General features: G+C 40.0%; 1 protein-coding gene across 2 annotated transcripts in view; it reads right to left on the bottom strand.

Moving 5' to 3' along the window:
* Positions 1-19622, bottom strand: part of ptprub (protein tyrosine phosphatase receptor type Ub) — a 156061-nt gene that overhangs the window by 69696 nt on the left and 66743 nt on the right. For both annotated transcript variants that reach the window (XM_034127723.1, XM_034127722.1), the window contains exons 3-5: positions 11315-11586; positions 4236-4317; positions 1565-1680 (exon numbers count right to left, since the gene is read on the bottom strand). In XM_034127723.1, coding sequence (XP_033983614.1) covers positions 1565-1680; positions 4236-4317; positions 11315-11586 — 470 coding nt within the window. The remainder of the gene's footprint in view (positions 1-1564; positions 1681-4235; positions 4318-11314; positions 11587-19622) is intronic.

Here is a 19622-nt window from a genome sequence, read left to right as displayed (position 1 = left end):
AAGGAAAGACTGAACAAAATCCTAATCCTGCATCCTTCCTGTATCTTTTACATTTCCTTTTTTCCTATTAAGCATGTGGATTACAGAAAGGAGGCAGGGGAAATTAGGATAAATCTAATAAGTATGAGATCACTTCATGTTACGTAAACAATCTGGCTGTAGCTAATTGGCGAGGAAACGACAAAACGATCTGTTAATCTGGCAGGCGTGTGCAGTCAAGACTGTGCTGCAGCTGGTGCGGCAGCCACAATGAATACCAAAGGGCACAACAACAGTAAACAACAGTGTTGGGAGTTCATATGAAGAAAACCGCTCTAACAGACGCGTTACGCAGGCAGGAGGACGGTGAAGAGGACAGTAAGAGGCAGGGGAGAGGCAGGGAAGCAGCATTTCAGTGGCCTGGAGATCTCATTACAGCAGACGCCTGTATGGTTATGCCAGCTAATTACCCAAAGCATTTGTCTTCATCCTTGTGCTGTGACTAAATGGCTCTTTTGATAAAGAGGTGGGAAGGAGGACGCATTAATTACATAAATCCCACACCTACAAGTTTTAAAACATTAAAGTAGGTTTGCCTGAGGTCAACCGTGATTAACACTTGCTGTAGTGGGTGGTAAGATGTTTGCGAAAGCAGTGGATGTGTGTCTGTGCAGAAATTGCAGCATGAGATGAAAAGCTGAAGAGCCCTACAACCCAATGACGTTTGGTCCTTTAATCAGGGCGACAGAAAGAGGAGAATTTTAAGACCACAGAGAAATTCCCACAAGAGCTAAGGACTGCATGGCCCGTCTGACCTTCACAGAGCAAGGCACTCTAGATGAAAAGACAGAAATCTAAAACACAGCGCATGATTTGAATAAAAACAGGAGGCAATGAAGAAAGCAGAGAACACTATGATCTTATAAGCAATGCTAATTTTCAGAGGCAGTGAAGTGAGGAGGCTTCAAGGCCTTCATGGCCTTCACAGCATTCGAGCTCTGCTTCTACCATCTTTATTTAAGAACTCACGTCAGGGACACATCATTATTACAGAAATAGAGAAAAGCTTATTGCGATGGTTATTTAGGAGAACAGCCTATTTCAAAATGCAATATGTGTGAAACCTCAGTTATACAATTATGAATATGTCTTACTGAATGATTTACATGGCATCGGGTTAATAAAGTATCAATAAACAAACGACTACAAAAAGACAACAAAGAAATCTCTGAGGACTACAAAGAGATGCAAACAAAACTTAACAGAGAGGTTTAAAAAAAACTAAAAGCAAAGCTAAAGACCATAATGAGACCCACAAGGATTATAGAGAGAGAAAATTACACAATACAACGATATGCAAAACAACTACAAAGACACTCAAAAGGACAACAAGGAGACAAAATGACTACAGAGCGCTGTGTTGTGTTTCTTACGGTCTGGGTGATTTACTGCAGCACCTCCAAATTATACAGGATTTAATCTTTAAAGTGTGAAAAGTGACAAAACCAGTTTTCTGTTTGTACTGTTGACTTTTTTGGATGTAAAAATACAACGAACTCACAAACTCCAGCGTTAAACTACTGACCTCCAGCAGGAACTTCTCAGCCTCAGCTGCTCTTCCAGAAGCAACACACTGGAAAGTAGCGTTTTGCCCAGCATTGACCTCCTCATCTCCTAGCCTGGAGAAGTGCGGCGCCTTATCTAAAGAGACAGACGGAGAAAGAAACACAGTGAGATCAAAAGACTCCATTACCTTTCAGCTATTCATCATGTCAGTCAGCTACACAAGATAACATTTGATCAAGGCTTTTTTGTTTTTTCAAACGCATTAGTAGGAATTTTAGACATTTCTGTTTGAGAAAACAATTAGCTTCATCCAATGTTTACCCATCGTGGATTTAATATCACAAACTTTCTTCATTCATTTGGAATTAAATTAATTGTGCTTTATTTGCTTGAATTGTTCTGATGCACTTGATATTAACAGTTTTTTCTTTAACTTAATTAAATAATTGTTAAGTATTTTTGTTCGATTTCTAAGCATATTACTTACTTATAAAGCAAAAACCTGAAATATTAGAAATACTGCCACAATCTGTGCAGAGAAAAAAAAAGAAGCAAAAATACCAAACACCAGGAAAGAAATATAGCAAAAAGAAATCTCTCTTTTTTTCTATAGCTTTTTTTGCATTTGTTTGTTTATTTGTGTTGACAGTGGAGGATAGAAGTTGTTGCATTTCCTTCCACTCCCAGATTCTGCTCAGCACAACAGAACTTTGAATACAACTCAACATTAGAATAAATCAAGAATAAAAATATAGGATAAGATCAAAAGCAAATATTAGTGTGTATTTACAGTATACAGTAGGTTGAGAGGGGGACTTAGTGTATGTTGCCATATAACTTGCTATCAAACAGCAAAATCAGATAAGAGGCCATTTATAACGAGCAGAGTGTGGGAGAGAATTTGCAGAAGAAAACCGTAAGTATGCATCAGCCCTCCACATTTCGACTAATAATGTCCCTGCATGCTGTGCGGAGCTGCAAATGAGTCAGTGTGTGGGTGAAGCCCTCTCACCCAACTCTAGGGTTAACAATAGTGGAGTGAGAAGCAGACTCCCGCAGAGCCAAATCACCGGGTAAACGCCGGGAGCACTGCCTGCCTTCTCTGAGAAATAGGGTCGGACAAGTTGACTTGTCACTCTGGATGATTGACAGGGAGAAATGGCAGAGCAACAGTGAAGCTGAAGCATTGGGGAGAAGCAATTATTTGGGTCTAACACATCTCCTGCTTGGCTTTGCACAACTCTGTGTTGATATCTAGTGGGATGGGGGGGGGGGTGGCAACAAATTGTTGATCTTGTTTTTTGTGCCGAAAGTAGCAAGGGAAGAGTGCTCACATCTGTACCCTGCAGGTGGCCATGTTTCCTTTCAGAGACTCTCCCTCCTAAGGTTAATTCATAATTCATGCCTAAACCAACACTGAAAAAATACAGGCCCTATAGTTTGCAAGGACTGCAGTGTTATACAGCTCAATGTGTCAGATCTTATCCTCGGGACACTTAAGCGTGATAAATATTTCATAGCAGTGTATCATCAGTATCAGAGTCAAAGACCAAGACTCATGAGAAAAACAAAACCAGAAATGTCAACTTGTTCATCCAGAATTCATATAAAAGGAACTTGTAGAGCTTTTCATTGTTTTCCTATTTAATAGATGTTTTACTATGCAACACTTCCCTTCGATTTCTCACTCCTTGTTCTCTCCTCGCTGCCAAATATGCGGGCTGGCCATGTGCCACATCATAACGGCATGCTCAGGTCTTGATTAGAGTCTTAATTATTTAATGGCCACAGTGGGAGCATTCAGAAGATGCCATCTGCTGTCTCAGGGAGAAACAGGGTGACTGACAGGGTGGTACGCATACAGGGGGGGTACGGAACAAACTCACAGCCGGTGTTCGTCTGATAAAATCACTGGTGGTCTCCTCTGTGACACGACATGCCTGAAAAGTCTTCAAACATCATTGTGATAACAGCATGGGATATATAAATATTTACAGGGGGATACAGCTGAATCGCCATGAGAGAAAAATATCAATCAAGAATCAGTCACTAAGAAGAAGTAGGGGCAATGGACGTTAAAATTGAGCCCTCGTGTTCAGTAGTGGGTTGTACGTGGAGTGTGACACAAGGAGACTTTGTTCAGGTATTAAGCTCAGGGGATTCAGGAATATGTTTTGCACAAGGTCCTCAGGGTCTAACAACAAACTGAACCGCTAGCCTCGCTGACACAAAAAGTGAGTTGGTTACTAAAGAAATCACCCTGAACATTCTCATAAAGCTTTGAAATGTTATGCTTGATAGTGGAAAAAACACTTGACAGTGACTTGTGACAAAAAGCTACACGGCATTTCCAGTCAGGCCAGAAAAGGACAGAGAGAGGATTCAAGATTTGATTGATTAACACATATATTTGGCTGTCAAACAAAGGCAGGAGAGGCAGGTGTGTCGTCAGGTGGATGGGAGTGTTGCATTTGGGTGTCACACTGTCTTAATAGCATCGCTATTGTCGCAGTGCGCCTCGGGAGAACCTGCAGTTCTCATATAACAGTTCGATCATCAGCCATCACTCTTGTTTTCATCCTTTGTTTGTTTCATACTGCTTTTAAATACATATTTCGCCTAAAACCACTACACTTTTTTCCCTTCAGCAGCTTCTGTAATTGCAATTCATTGTCAGAAGTGGCACTTACAGCAGGGGTAGTTGAGCACCATGATGTCATCTATGGCAATGTAGCCTCGCCGCTCTCTGGAAACGGTTGCCTCAATCAGTACCTGCAAAAGAGAAGTGAGTGTGAATACATGATGAACAGATTTAACTTATGAGCAGAACAGTTAAAGCTTACACTTATGACTATCCTAATGCTCTCAAAGCTGAAGTGTAACAGCAATTTTCTAAAGCACATTGAGGGCTGTGTGAGGTCCACAGCTCTCGCCACTCTTTCAGTGACAGACACATTAATTACAAACATGCCCATCACCACATGGTTGCACATCTGCTGACCCAAAACAAAACGCTACACAATGAAAGAAATAAGACAGAATCATAAAAATAGAAAGATGGATAAGTTTGCCTTTGTCCGCAGGGCCAAAACAAATAATGTCTTTATCGAGGGGGCACACAATGTGGCGCCTGAGTCATGAGCGCTATTCTGCATTCAGGGCGCAGGCTGCTGTGGAGCCATAACAGCAGATAATACAGCTAGCACAGGGCCACGACGAGACTCAAGGGAGGACAAAGCTCCATGCCGTCCTATGGAACAATAAGCTGGATGAGCAGCGGGCTCTCATGAAACCTAATCAATATCAAATCACCATCCTCAGTAATACTGAGAGAGTTATGAGACACAGGGGTGAAGTTTGTTTTCACAGAACCAAGGACAGTCTCCCATCCGCACGTTTGATCGAAGGCCGGCTTTGAGTTATTGTTTCTCATAATCCTCTGACCAACTGATTACAACATGGTTCCTATCAAAAGGTCCACGCACACACACACACACACTCTCAAATGATCTTATATCCTCCAAACTACTTTAAATGTGTGTTTACACCGAGGCGTAGCTTAAATGGGTTATGCAAGATTGGAGCTTGTTCTTTTCAAAGTCATAACTGAATCAAGTCACAGCGGTGACTTCTTGTGTTGTAGAGTTATTACACCGAGCAGGGGTACCTGAAATCTTATAGCTTTATTTCAGCGATATTGTGGAAAGCTGTGGAAAAAGGTAGTAAGCGGGCATTAAGTAAAAACAGAATTATATAGTTGCCAATCATGGTGCCAATGTGACTTTTTTCCTTGAACATAAAAGTGCAAACTACAGTCTCCAGGATGTTGCAGTAGGTTTAACGGATACTTTTTTTTAAATTACACATTTTAAACACAACCATATGATCTTGATTTTCAAGATCCATCCACTGATGAAAACTTGTGAGATGCAGAGATGCTTAAAGAAAAACTGAAAATGGACCGTGATTTTAAGGCCTTTGTCACAATATGTTTTTGATACCTCACTTTAGGGGAATATGCAAAGTAAATTCTACAAATTCCTTTTTCTTTTTCACAAAATATGTACAAATTCTGAAATACACAATTCATAAAACTAAATGACATCATGACAATTTAGTTTATGGTACTTCCAACCGAAGATGTTCTGCGTTCTAGAGCAAAAGTATGACATGTTTGACGGTATGAGTACTAGCCATTTATTGCCAATTTTTGTAAATGATCATGTTGCTGAAAGAAACATTTCAGATGATTTGTTTGATATCCAGACCAATAAGACACCCATATTTTCTCCCCATCACAATCCGATGCGTTGGCACCCCAAATGAAAGGTTCGCCACAAACTTTGCCCAAATCCCAGACTTCGTAGCACAGAGACAGCCCACCTCCCTTAACTTGGAAAATAAGACGTGTGATTACAGCAACAATTGATTACAGCAACCCTGGCCGTGAACGACCCCTGAAGGCAGGTGCACCGACACAACGTGATGGGATGTGAGGAGATTGGGCTCAGCTAGGAAACGCCTGACCGAATGAGACGCAGAAAGCCAGGCGTGCAGAGAGAGGAGAGGCAAGGCTGAGGTTGACAGGGGGGGAGGTGAGAGGGAGAGGAAAGGTCCTGGCTGCTGGGTCTCAGTGTTGGAGAGTGACCTGCTCGAAAGCTGGCTGCTCTCCTCAGGCTCAGGGAGGAACATTCAGACTAATCTCCTTCTGCTGGAGTCCATTTTCCTGTTTGTTCCCAGACACAGCTGGAACCTGAGTCTGAACATCTTACTGCCTTCAAAAATGGATATAAACATTTTCTGTTTTCATGATTTGCCACTTTTCCCCTTATCTCTAATGATATATCTTCTTCAAAAGCCTTTAATCAGAATCCTCATTTCACTCTTTATTTCCATCACTTTATCATTGCCTTCCTTTATTTCCTTCGATGTCCATCTTCCTTTACTCTTAATGTGCGCCTGCCTAAACATTCAACATTTACAGCAATGATTAAAGGCCTTTTTCTTTGAATATGTTGGCCTGAATTAGCTGTGCAAGCACACACCGCCCTGCCATTAGACTAACATCAAAATTAGCCAGAAACACTGATTAGGCTTAATGGCATCCAAGAAAGAGAAAAAAAATGTCTTGCAAGTCTAATTGAAGGTGTTATTACTCTCTGCTGAGCTAAAACACTCAATAAGAGATTGATTACTGGTTAATCCTCAGTCTTCTAAGCCATTAGGGTAGAAGGTTATTAGGAGGGAGACATTCTGAGCATTTGTTTCAATAAACAACCTTCCCAGAATTTTATTGAAAGCCACTTTCCCAATGAGACTTTTGTACGCCTGTGCTTTATTCTAATGAACGGCTACTTTCCTTCTAAAAGATATGAAATGCAGGAACCATCTTCTGAAGACAAAAAACAAATAACAATGTGACAAGCAGTGATTTATGACTGATATAAAATGCACATTAGGAGAAAATATTACATTACCTTGCAATATTGGCTTTTAGGAGCAATTTGTTATGTATACAAATCAAGAAATGATTTATCTGGACCTATAAACCAGCTTCTTCTACTTTTCCCACTTTAGTCAGAAGACACCATGAGACAAGGGGGGCTTTCACTCACCATTAGACGCTGTCATAGATAAATGACTTCTTAAATATTCAGACAAAAGGTCACGTGCTGAAGTAAATCTGTTCAGGTGGAAAATGCCAAAGGATAACAGTCTGTGTCTGAGGAGACTGTTTAAATCTTAGGAATCTCTATTTGCTCTCCACAGTATTTCACAAAAGCCTTTTCATTCAGCTAGCAGAAGTCTCAGCAGCAAGAGATATTATCAGACAAAGCTGAGACATGAGGACTTTCATTTAGACGTCTTTGATGTGCTAACCACTATCTACTACTATCTAGCTTGTTCCCTTTTTTATTTAAAGAAATTAGTCTTATAAGTAAACATGATGGTGTCCACGGAAACATTGTAAAAATACTATTTTATACAATCGCGCAGCCCCAATTGCTTCGAAACAACTCTGAACATTGCAACAATAAGACGTTAAAAAAGAAGTTAAAGTCACTAGAAGACACAGAGTAAATATTAAGGCAAGACATGATGTGGCACCTTAAAGGTGGGGTAGGTAATTTTGGAGAAACCGGCTCGAGATCGCTAGAATTTGAAAATACACAGCCGGAAAAAATCTGCCACTTCCTTATAGAGCCCCTCCTCCAACACACAGGAACGCGCACATGACCAATGTGGGCACGAGATAAGTTTGTGCACAGATGGAAGGCTGACAGGCAGGTAGGCCATCCAGTTATTTTAGCCGGGCCAGCTAAAATGATTGGTCGTACTTTTTACAGTATTACGGCTTCCACAGATGACATTTTTTTATGGATTTTTTGTCAAAGCATTTAAGATATTCATTGCTATCGGGATGTTAAGAGCATTCCATGGAATATAACAAAAAGTGTATCTCGAGCCGGTTTCTCAAACTTACCTACCCCACCTTTAAGTAAAACCCATGCTAAAAAATGTTGTTATCCCTCATCCCTTACTTCTTTAGCACATTAACCCCTGTAAACATGAACATGTCCTTTTTACACAATAGACAAACAACATACATACTGTAGAAATTATTTTGGGTTAAAAATAGTCCTTTTTTTTAAACCTAAAGTTCTGGACAATTTCTCCGCAGGTTGCAATGATTACCTACTGACTTGTTCTAAATTAGGGTTACCAGGTATTGTTTTTTGTATGTATGTGTGTGCATTTGACATGTGAGCATAGTATGAAGAACATCTATAACAGGGGGTAGGCAGTCAAAGATGCAATTAATAATATATGCAATATAAACATGAGAAAGTAAAGCTAGAAAGGAGAAAAGCACGTCCAAATAAGATTTTGACATTTGGTAGCCCGTGTTGAGAGAAGAAAGTGAGAGACGGTAAAGAGAAGATGGGGACATGTCTCCTGCTCTAGTTGGTAGTCTTCGAGGGCTGGATAACATCTTTAATATTTGATAACAAGATTCTCCAGGTATTGCAAACACTTTTACCAATAAGAGGCAGAGAGAGAAATATAGCAATGTACACCAGACCCACACGACATATTCAATCGAGAAATCTCAAGGTGATTGTGCTCTCTTACATTTTCAACCCCAAAATCCATTGAACTCCAAATCCCAATTGCACATCCGTGATAGGAAACATATCTCATGTCATTGCTCACGTGATCAGAGAATAACAAGAGTGGGTTTCGCATATTCATTATTGAAGTTTTGGTGATTATCAGCTAAATCATTTGAGTGTTTTTACTTACAGTACATTCCAAAATGACATTACTAAGACATGGACATTGATTGTGTGCGCTGTAAAAAACATATTTCATTACACTCCATCAACCTTGAGTGTAATCTCCCATCTGTACTGTGCAGTGCAAAAGGTTACGCTGACATTTAGTATCCCTGTGCTGTAGGCAAAGAACAGGGAGCTTTAATATGACTTCCAATCTAATAAGGTAGAAAAACCTTCAGATTTGAAAACCCTCTCCGAAATGATGTGTGTTCTCTTGGGATTTATTTTACCAGCAGAAAAGTGCCTATTTTCCCCCTTTGCTTCAAAAGAGTTATATGCTAGTTTAATGACAGAGTTAATCTGCCTGACTATCACTTCAAATCCAAAGTGATTGTACAAGACTTAGTATTTAACGTCGCACAAGCTGCATCTAACGTGCTTCAGAGCTAAAAAGCCTCGGGTGAATTTCAAGAGACCTGTGTTGAAACCGACAAAGCTATAACACCCCTGGTCTTCTTATTTTGTTTTCTTTTTATTGCACTGATGCTGGTTAACGACAGACGATAGCCAGCATTAAAAGGATATTAAAGAAAACATTCAGCCTTACACCTCCACATTTACCCTTTTCTGTTTTGTCTCTAAAACAGAGAGCGCTGACGAGCTGCAAGGCAAGACCCTGTGTCATTCCACAGTGATGAGCTTTTTCACTGCAGAGGGATTAGCAATGTAAGCTGTGGTATATGTGACTTTGAGGGGGCAGTTTGTTTTGCTCTCTTTGTACTGCGAGGCGAGCTGAGCTGAGTTAAAGCAAAGAAGGATAGCTTTGATTCCTTACTGTTAGATAGAATTGCTCTAACGGTGCAGAAACCTTTGACTAAATCCCTAATATTAACAAATGTAATATAATACATTTGAACATAGTGTTTTCCACAGGAGATAAAAGAAAGATTGCTAGCAGATAAGGATTGTCTATTTAAGGCTACACTGTCAATAGTTTTTGTGTGAGATCACACCTCACCTCAGAGCATCCATCAGCAGCAAAAACACTGTTTTCATCTCAATTTAAAAACATGTATCATAAGAGAATCACATAAAATAAAAGAAGTTTAATAAGGTTATTGTAGAAATAATTATTCACACTGAAAATGCCTCATTATTTATAACAGATTTGAGCTAATGAAGAGCTTTACTGGTAGGGGTCCTCACTACCCGGTTTATGAGGGCAGAGCTCAAGAGAAATGTGACTGGCAGGAGCACTGATTAGTAGGCCTCTTGTTTACTCATTTGTAGCTGCTCAGCTGAGACCTCGAAACACAGAATATAAAGAACCAAGGTCTGTAGCCTCAGCTCCACTAGAATCTGTAACTTAGTGTTTTTTACACATTGAGAGTTTATTTCAAAGCTATTTCTAATAGCTGATTTGACTTACTGTCAGTTTTTTCATTTTAAATACATGTATCAATGCTTTCAAAATAACACAAAGAGGATTATTTTGTTCACAAATATTTGAACATTTCGGGAAATACACTTATTTGCTTTCTCGCAAAGACTTAGAAGACAAGATTGATAGCACTCTCATGTCTGTATGCCGGATATAGAGAGCCAGGAGGTAGTTAACTTAGCTTAGCATAGCATAAAGACTGGAAACAGGGCAAAACAGATAGCCTTGCTCTCCAAAGCTTAAGATAAATAAATAAAAATTCCCTACCAGCACCTCGAAAGCTCAATTATTAACATGTTTGTCAAGTGTGTATATATTTTTACATTGTCCAGAAAGCGCTGACCCTGCATAGACTACTATTTCTGTATACTCTTGATTTGATAGTTTACCTTATTTTTAGATCATGCGATGCTGGGAGAACAGTGTCAGCCTACATCTATCTTTTACATAGCGAAGGTCAGATCCTGCAGAGCCAGATAGATTTTAATTAAGTCGGGGGGGATTGACAGTTCTTGATGAAATGCACGTGAGTCAACTTAATTGCTTTTTGACAGCTCTGCAGAGTTTGCAGAAAAAATAAATTGGATTAATAGATGTGTATGTGCTCACCTGACTGTGCCATCTACAGGCCACAGCACATCAGGCACCAACAGTAGATGCCAGTCAATATCTGTCTACTGTAAGAAGGCAATGACATGTCATACAAAATGTATTAGTCAGGTGAATACACAGAACACAAGCCTCAGTGGGTGAAATCTCCACAGGGCATGGCCACAAGAGACCTAGTTAGGGCCCTTCGAGCACTAATGCTGGCTCCATTCACAGGGGAATCAATGCTAATTAAATTGCAAATGCAAGTAATTAACACCAGATATGCCTCGAGGCTAAAATTAGTGGTGATCAACAGAGCCTAACTGTGTGCTGTTTTTCAACTGCACAAGATGTGGGTCCATGGGTCTGCAAATCTGATTCACCAATCCTCAACTGTTCAGCTTCTCATAAAATCACAGATAAATTAGTCATCACTGTTATGGTTATGAGTTTGTACCTGGTATTCATTCGGCCAGAAGGTGCTGACAGCCAGCTCCACCTGGTGCCACTGCTTAGCATGAGACCCCGACGTGTTCCACACCGAACTGCCGAGCGGACCCCCGTTCACTCGGACATACGCCCGCAGGCCCCCTGGACTGTGGCCATCGCGGCTGTACAGGAAGTAGCTGAACTGGACGCAGTGCGTGTCATTTTCACTCAGCGTCTGCAGCATCAGCTGAGCACGATGACCCACGGCATGCTGGGAGGAGTTCACCAGCATGTAGGATCCTGGAAGGAGCAGAAGAAATGCGGCAGTTATTTTTAGTTTTCCATTATTATGGGAGATAATGCAACAGTTTATCACTTCTGCCATCTGTTAACATTGTCATGCATGTTGACATTTCTTTTTCTTGCATACTTAGCAAGCTTCCGGAAAAAAAAGGAATTATCTGAAAAATTAAGGTCAGGGAGATTGGTTTTGAAACATTTCCTCTGTACAGTATGATTATTTTAACTGGGAGGTGTCAGCTAATATAGGCCTAAATATTATAACATCTTAAATCATTAAATTAAATAATAGGCTTTTACACTGACTGTCATAAAAGCGTCAAAAACAGACGTTACCCATAAGTTGTGAAAGGAAAGTATTCATTAAAAAGTTACAAAGCAGCTGAACTGCCAGAAGTATTATATCAAGACAGATTGAATACAGAATCAAGAATTCCTTTTCTACCAAACATCAGAAAGCAAGTTCTGGCTCTATAAATAAAGTTTTGCCTGAAGCCTTTTAAACCACATTATCAGCATGAAAATGTCTATTGCACAGGTTTTTCAACTGTTACTAGATTTAAAGATAAGTTGTGGAGGTTTGTACATGAGCCACTGAGGGATTTGTGTTAAGCAGACTTATAAGAACAAGTAAAACATCTCACAAAGGAACAAATCCGCTTTTAACATCTCTAAGCAGTGTGAATCCACAAGGAGAAAAAATGAAAATATTCTCCTGCAACTCATTGTTATATGTGTAGGCGGTTGATAACAGGAAAATAAATGTGTGTGACTCAAAATACACAATCTGTGCTGGCTACGACACTACTAAAGAGTGACACACGTGAGAGATGGAAGGAAAAGCAGACTAAGCGACAAAAAAGACCTGATGGCAGTTTTCCCTCCGCAAGGTGACGCTGAGGTAGGAAACGAGATTCGCCAAACCCCCCAAAGCCCCCTCTAATCAGGACAACATAACCCTATTGCCCTTTGCCTAGCATCTGTCCCGCCTTGAGTCTGTGCCCGCTAACGTGATTAGCACAACAATGTTGGGAGACCTTCCTGTGTACTCACATAATCAAGCCAGTTGTCTTTGTACTCCAAGGTCTTTCTGTTCTCAGTCAGAAACAAGCCAGAGAGACAAGACACAGGTGTCCTGAAGACATTTATTTTTACTCCACTCAAATGGAATAGCATGTGCATGCTGAGTTGCCAGACAGATACATTATTTACTTCCACATCCAAATCCATGAGGAGTTACTGTATGAGAACTTTTGTTTGCTCTTCAGGCACAGAGAAAAAGAGCCTTTTTTCTTCCACTCCATTGAGTTGGTGTAGAACAAGACAGCTGATAGAGTCATCTTAGTTTTCACCATCTCTACCTAGCTACTTAGAAAACACTAATTACCTCTTTAAGTGCAAACAAGACAAAACACGTACATTCACAGGCTAATGTTTACCGTAATGAGAGAGAGATTCACACCCCTTAACCCCGGGCTATAAAGAAAGTTAAGCTGAGGAGCAGGGTGAGGTAGAGGCAGTCATTATCTGGAGGCTAGCGTAGCCGCCTCAAAGCCCCAATGCCCTGCGGCACACTGTCAACTGCACCTGATTTGTGTCCTGTCCAGGGTTGAGGATCTCGACTCTCATTGGGCTTTGCTTAATTAGATCTTTCAGAATCCGTCTCCTCTCCTGCACCTTCCAGGGCCACACGGGACTCGTAAAATAATAGCAAAGGGCTGAAGGGCTTCGGCAGTACGGTCCTTACCGCTGGTTATATCCTGGATGGGTGCCCCTTCCTTTATAAATAGACATCATTAGCTTTCTGTTGACTTGGCAAGTTACTATAATGTAGGGACACATGAAACAGCCATTACGCCACCTCTAACCTGTTCTGAGATTCACATGGGAGATTGAGGAAGTCACACATTTAATAAGGCTCTGCAAGTGAATGCTTACGAGGTATATAAATTAAAATGTCAATGAATTAAACATTGTGGCAAATTTAATGAGGTCCTGAATACATTCTTTGTAGTAGTCCTGATCTACTGTGAGAAAACCCATGGCAGCCCATTCAATATTCAATCCGTGTCTCGGTACTGTACGATACCAGTCACCTCTGTGGAAACATTGGTATAACTGCCTTTTTTAATTTATATTTGAGTGTTGTATGTCTTTTAAAAATGGACCTAGAGTCTCTTCCAATAGAGCTGATGATGAATATAGAAAATATGCATCATTTTAGAGCAGGTCATTTGGCAAAGTCTGGCCTCTAGAGCCAACAAATTGATCTATCAGGTGAAATGCGTAATAAATACATAACAAACACGTGAGTGTTGACCATCATTTATTTTATTTATTCCTATAGAGCAATTATTCACTCAATTTCTTGAATGAGCTTATAATTAAGATGCCTTTTAATTCTTGATTTCAAGGAATTGTTTGGATTTGTTTCCATATATGTTGCAGCAACTATTTTTGATTGATTGAACAATTGTTTAGTACAATGAAAGACAATAAGGAAACATTCCCATAGTCCAAGGTTACATCTTAATACAATTTAAGTTTAGTTTGACGAACAGTAAAAAAAAACACTAGTTATAATAATATATATTTCTCAGGACATTTCTTTTCAATGATATAAAACAGATATAAGCAGCAAAAGCTCACAATATAGAGCACTCTTCTTCAGTGATAGACTAGTTAACCTAAGGGTCAGTCAATTTATCTCTACCTTGAGATGGGGACATTCTGAAAAACATCTTCAGAAGAAGCCGGGCTGTCGGAGAACTTGTTCAAGTGAAGACTCAGAGTGACTGATGTGGCCTTCCCTACAGTAAGTAATGCGCCTCACTGCCAATTATGAATCCTTCGCTTTATCTGAAAAGTACCCCGCAACTGGAAGCTGTCCGCCTTCATCATTCTTAGGTCCAAGAATGTACACTTGGGCTGTAGCTGTCAGTATGTCATCAGCACTTAAGCCTTATTTCTGTGAGTTGTTTCACAGGAGAGTTCTGACACAGTTTTTTTACATAAAGACGTCTGTCGATTAAGTTGTAAATGCATTATGTTCAATTCATCTATTGTGTAAGAAGATCATCATAGATCATTTAAAAAATGCACTGTCATAGATAGAAATATGTTGCTGTTACTGTACAGTAGGCCATATATATTTAACAATTTTAAAGCATATCGCTAATTAAATTGTATTCACGTTTTTGCCTCATTAAGTATGTGTTGGCTTTTTTGTGATTAAAGTTTTTTTTGCTGTAAATGGAGAGGAGATAATCCATCTCTGGTTTATTCATCACTACCACTCTTGCTTCCTTTTAGAATTTATTTTAAGATTGGTCTGATACCTTTTAACACTCCACATGGTCAGACTCCCCGTTACATTATAGATATATCAATCCAACAAGAGTCTTGGGCAGTCTAAGATAGAGGTCTCTTGGTTGTTCCAACAAATTGCCTGATTGCCAATGGTCGGCTTTTCAATCACAGACCCTAAGGTTTTAAACTCCATCTCAGCCCTCAGCCAAACCAAGCTCACTTCTATCTGATGGCTCTCCTGGTTGTATTAGGTCACCTTTCAATGCACAGATCAAATCTTTCACTGTGCACATAGCTTTTATTTGTCATATGTATTCCCCTTGTCCTTGTTCTACTGTGCCACCTCTTTGTTTTTTCATGTTCATTTATTTTCTTGTTTACATTTGTATTAAAAGGTAAATGCTGGATTAGAACTAATCAGATCAAACTTAAAGTGGACCTATCATGCTATATTATAATAATATAGTGTAGGACCATACCTATATAAGGCATATTTATACTTTTTATTTTTCAAAATACCAAACAGATCATGCATTTTAGCCATGCCTCATTTCGCTCAATTTGCACTTATTTAGCCCTGATTTTGCAAGGGCTGATTCTGTGAGAACAGCACCACCTACAGGCCTGGCATATGTACTACAGCGTCTCCAGCGCTTTCGAACGGCAATGGCTGTGGCTGTCTCCTCCTGATTGGTGGAGTTGGCCCAATAGCCGTAGCGCCACTGTCCTGACGTCAGGACAGTGTTCAAATCTGGATCAGTTTTTATCAGATCCGTTGCAGCCCCTTTTTTAGAGATTTGGGTATGGAGGAAAAGAGAGAGGGTTGTGTTTTCTGACACTTGGTGAGTTCCCTGGAACACCGGGGACACATATTCATGTATAAAAGACGTACAAAAGTGCATGATAGGTCCCCTTTAAGTGTTTAGTGCTGCCATGAAGGCCCCAACAAACCAAGACAGCAGCTTTCATCAATTATACTCCAAGGCACTGTGAAATCTGATAAAGGTCCATCCATCCATTGGTGCCTCTCCCAAGGGCGAAAGAACATCCATAACAAGATTAGGACTGATCCAGCACATCATAATTCATAAAGAGCACCACTGGACTACACCCTGGTCACAGCCTTTAGGTGACATTATGTGGCAAGCCACAACAGACCGAGCAGGGAAAGCAGGGCGATAAACAGAAGGTGGGGTACGCAGAATTGATACATTAAGTAAGGTCACAAATAGGGAACTGGGAATGAAGAGATGGTAATAAGGATGGGGAAAAAAGGTGAAACAGAATGTATATTTTTTTCTATTTATTTTCCTCCTGTTAAATGTTCCGACCTTTTTCTGTATGACCTATCCAATAAAACTTTGTTCCTCTGACATCATAGGCCAGAGTAATCAAATACACAAGAAACTAGAGGGCGCAGAGGTCTGAACTAGGGCTGCTCAATTAATCTTATTTTAATCGCGATTACGATTATGGCTTGCAACGATTACGAAAACAACGTAATCGAAATAAAACGATTATTTTTTATTATTCTTATTACTTTTTATTTTTTTTATTTTTTTTTGGGGGTTTTCAATTGAATTATACTTAAAGTTCAGGGTAATCAACTGTTAAAATCATACTGTTCAAATGTTTTTTCTCCAATAAATTGATGTTTTCAAAGTAAATGGATAATCGTTTTTAATAATCGTGATATCAATTATTGACCCAAATAATCGAGATTATGATTTTTGCCATAATCGAGCAGCCCTAGTCTGAACCTAATAGAATCAATGGCTGTGTTAGGGTTTAAAATGCGTCCCTGATGCTGCTTGCTGTATCGTTACTGGCCTATCCTTGGCCTTGATGCTTATCTTTTCACCAGGTGTTCTCATTCTGCCCTGTACCACTGACTGCTCTGAAAAGGTCATGTGGGATTTCAGACGCTATCTTTGATGGTCTGCTGTCCCCAAACTGTCTGTTTATTTAGCGGTGTCCGCAATAACCTTCAGAACAAATAAATAAGTAGAAGAAAAAAAAGATGTGGAGCTCGAGCAATTTCCCTGAAAGCCACATTAGTGTTGTCATTCCCCTGATGTTTTGCCTCCCTCTGAGAGAAACAAATGTAAAATTGCCTCATAATGTAGTGAAATTGTTCACAGCACAGTAAGAGCTCTCAGTGGAAGACGCCACACTAACAGACGAAAGCACCTTGTTGCTAACACCAGACGTTAATGTGTTTGGTGCCCATCGCTGTACAAAGTAAATGACTAATAAAGTTATTATTTGGTGTGTTTTTTTGACTGTCTGACCTTATGAATAATTCCAGACAAGCCTGGAGTTATGTAAAAAACAAAACATAAATGGAGGCTTTGATAAAAGGAAAACCCGTTGGGAGGACGGACGAGTTCCCATGCTAATGGAACATCTCACAGAGGGACAGTGCAATAATACCACATCACACAGACTTAATCGACTTATCACAATGACACACAGTGACAGGGTTCCTGCTGGGAATCTGAGGCTGACCGTAAACGCAAAAAACAAAGCAGCACAACAATGTCCTCTAAACTTACAGCAGACATTTTCTAATAACTGATCTCATTTCATTTCATTTAGATTTTTTTAAATACAGTTGATATACGTGCATACATTATAAACGTTTCTTTAGGATCTAACAATAAACTCAAATGACTTATTTCCATTGTTTTTCTTAAGTGTAGGCTCGGACGCCGGCAGGCAAAATGGATGACAAGTGTATAGTAATACCAATTGTTTACGCTAATAAAAGCATGAAAATGTGTTACAAATATGCCATGAAATGCCAACTGATATGTTTTAGTCTAAGAAAGGTTGGAGAAATCTATAAGTAGTCAGACCCGCCTTGTCTATGGACGGTTGCTAAGCCATTATCAATCACTGTTTGGAGGCGGGGTTTAGCGAGGGGGCAATTTTGTGATGCTACAAAAGCACTCATAAATCAAATATAAATGGCATATCTTAATTTTCAGAATAAAAAATGTGGCATTTAATGTAACAGATCAAATGACTGATCACTCACACACACCCACCCACACCCACACACACGTATCATAATGTTAGAAAAGTGAGAACATCAGTGTTGGCTGTATAGGAGTCTTCTCCATTGCAGCTGGATCAATAGAGAAGCCAAGCAGCTTTGCATGAGGGCACGAAGGACTGACAGGTTTCCTATTCCCAAGGCTGACACACCACCTGAAGTGCAAAACCTAATCTCATTATCAACACCCACCCCGCCACCCCCACACTATCATTCCCAGCTCCACCTCTGTCATACTTCTTCTCGCTCATTCATATAATTTTTCATTATTATAACCCTCATCCATCAAGCATTTTGACTCTCTTGTAACTTTGAAATATTCTAAGCAGACTAAAATAGGTATTGACATTTTCTGTTCTTTGAAACTTTCCACCCCCTCTGGCTGCGGTATTTCTCATCGACCAGAGATCAATTTTAAATGACATCTCCTCTGTCATTTATTTCTAAATGTAAATAATGGAAAAGCATTCACTTCATACTCTTATCATTTTTCATGGACTTCATTCTTAATCATTTTGAGTCATCGACTGGATACCAAGCTCCTCATCTTTCTGACTTCTGTTCTCCAAAGATCTAATTTAAAATGCAAAAAAGACCAAGAGGTGACTGAAAGGAAAGTATTGAATTAGACTGTGCGGCGCCCGCGGGGAACTCTTAACCTTTTACAAGTGATTTCTCCATTGTCTACACTCCTAACAAGCAATACTCTTCACTTTTTCCTATTACTTTAAGCAAGAGCTGTGACTGGTTTCTCTGCAGGTCTTTATCGCCTGAAGTAGAGGGCCAGTAGACCATTACCCACGCCTCTGGGGACAGCCATGGGGCGCACTGCAAAAGGTAGAAATGAAGCGTGAGAGAGAGGGTAGGGGTGCCAGCCGAGGAGTGATGCTCGGGCAGAAAATAAATGAAATACAAGTGGTGCTATTGTTGAAGTAGACTGTGCCTTCCAGCATTTAAGAGAGATGAGGCCACGTCAGCAAGTATTGTTGTCTTCTTTCCAAGGAGAGAGGAGAAAGAGGAAAAGAGCATTTTCTCAACAGTCTGCTTGCGTTGACCTTTTGAATGTTCCTCCAGGCAGTTCAGGATCAACTGCCCGATTTGCCCATGAGAGAAGCGGATGAGTGGACACAAGAAAAGAGAGGAGGGAAGGGAAGTGGGATGTTCACATTTGTATTCGCCAGTGTGTATGTAATCACATAATGCAAGTTCCATACACATTATTTAATGCCGTGTCAAAAACAGCCATTGTTTTTGTGTCCCATATTGGGAATGTTTGAGCGATATTTACAGTAAATGTGGTTACATAAATTGCTGCGAACAAAAAGTGTTCATATCATAGATAAATGCTGTTACCACAATATTAATATCAGGCGCCATCCTGGTGACTGGTGTTAAGGCTGTAACTGTGATCCGCAATGTCTTCAGTTTAATATAGTCCAACACTGTTCTTTTATTGTTGGAACACAAAAGTATTTCTGATATTTCAGGAATAAGAGTACTGAAATCCTTAGTCAGTCATCATTCTGAGTGTGTAAATTACATTTTAAAACGTTCAAAGAGCACTTGATGGAAACTGATCTTCCAAATGCTGCACCAAGTTGTTCACTGATTAGGTCCTCCTTGGTGTGTTAAAGTGCGCTGATCAGTAAAATCACCCACTATAGTTCTG

Source organism: Trematomus bernacchii, unplaced genomic scaffold, assembly GCF_902827165.1.
Source record: "Trematomus bernacchii unplaced genomic scaffold, fTreBer1.1, whole genome shotgun sequence".
In the NCBI taxonomy this organism is placed as follows: Eukaryota; Metazoa; Chordata; class Actinopteri; order Perciformes; family Nototheniidae; genus Trematomus; species Trematomus bernacchii.
This window is presented reverse-complemented; position numbering and strand designations above follow the sequence as displayed.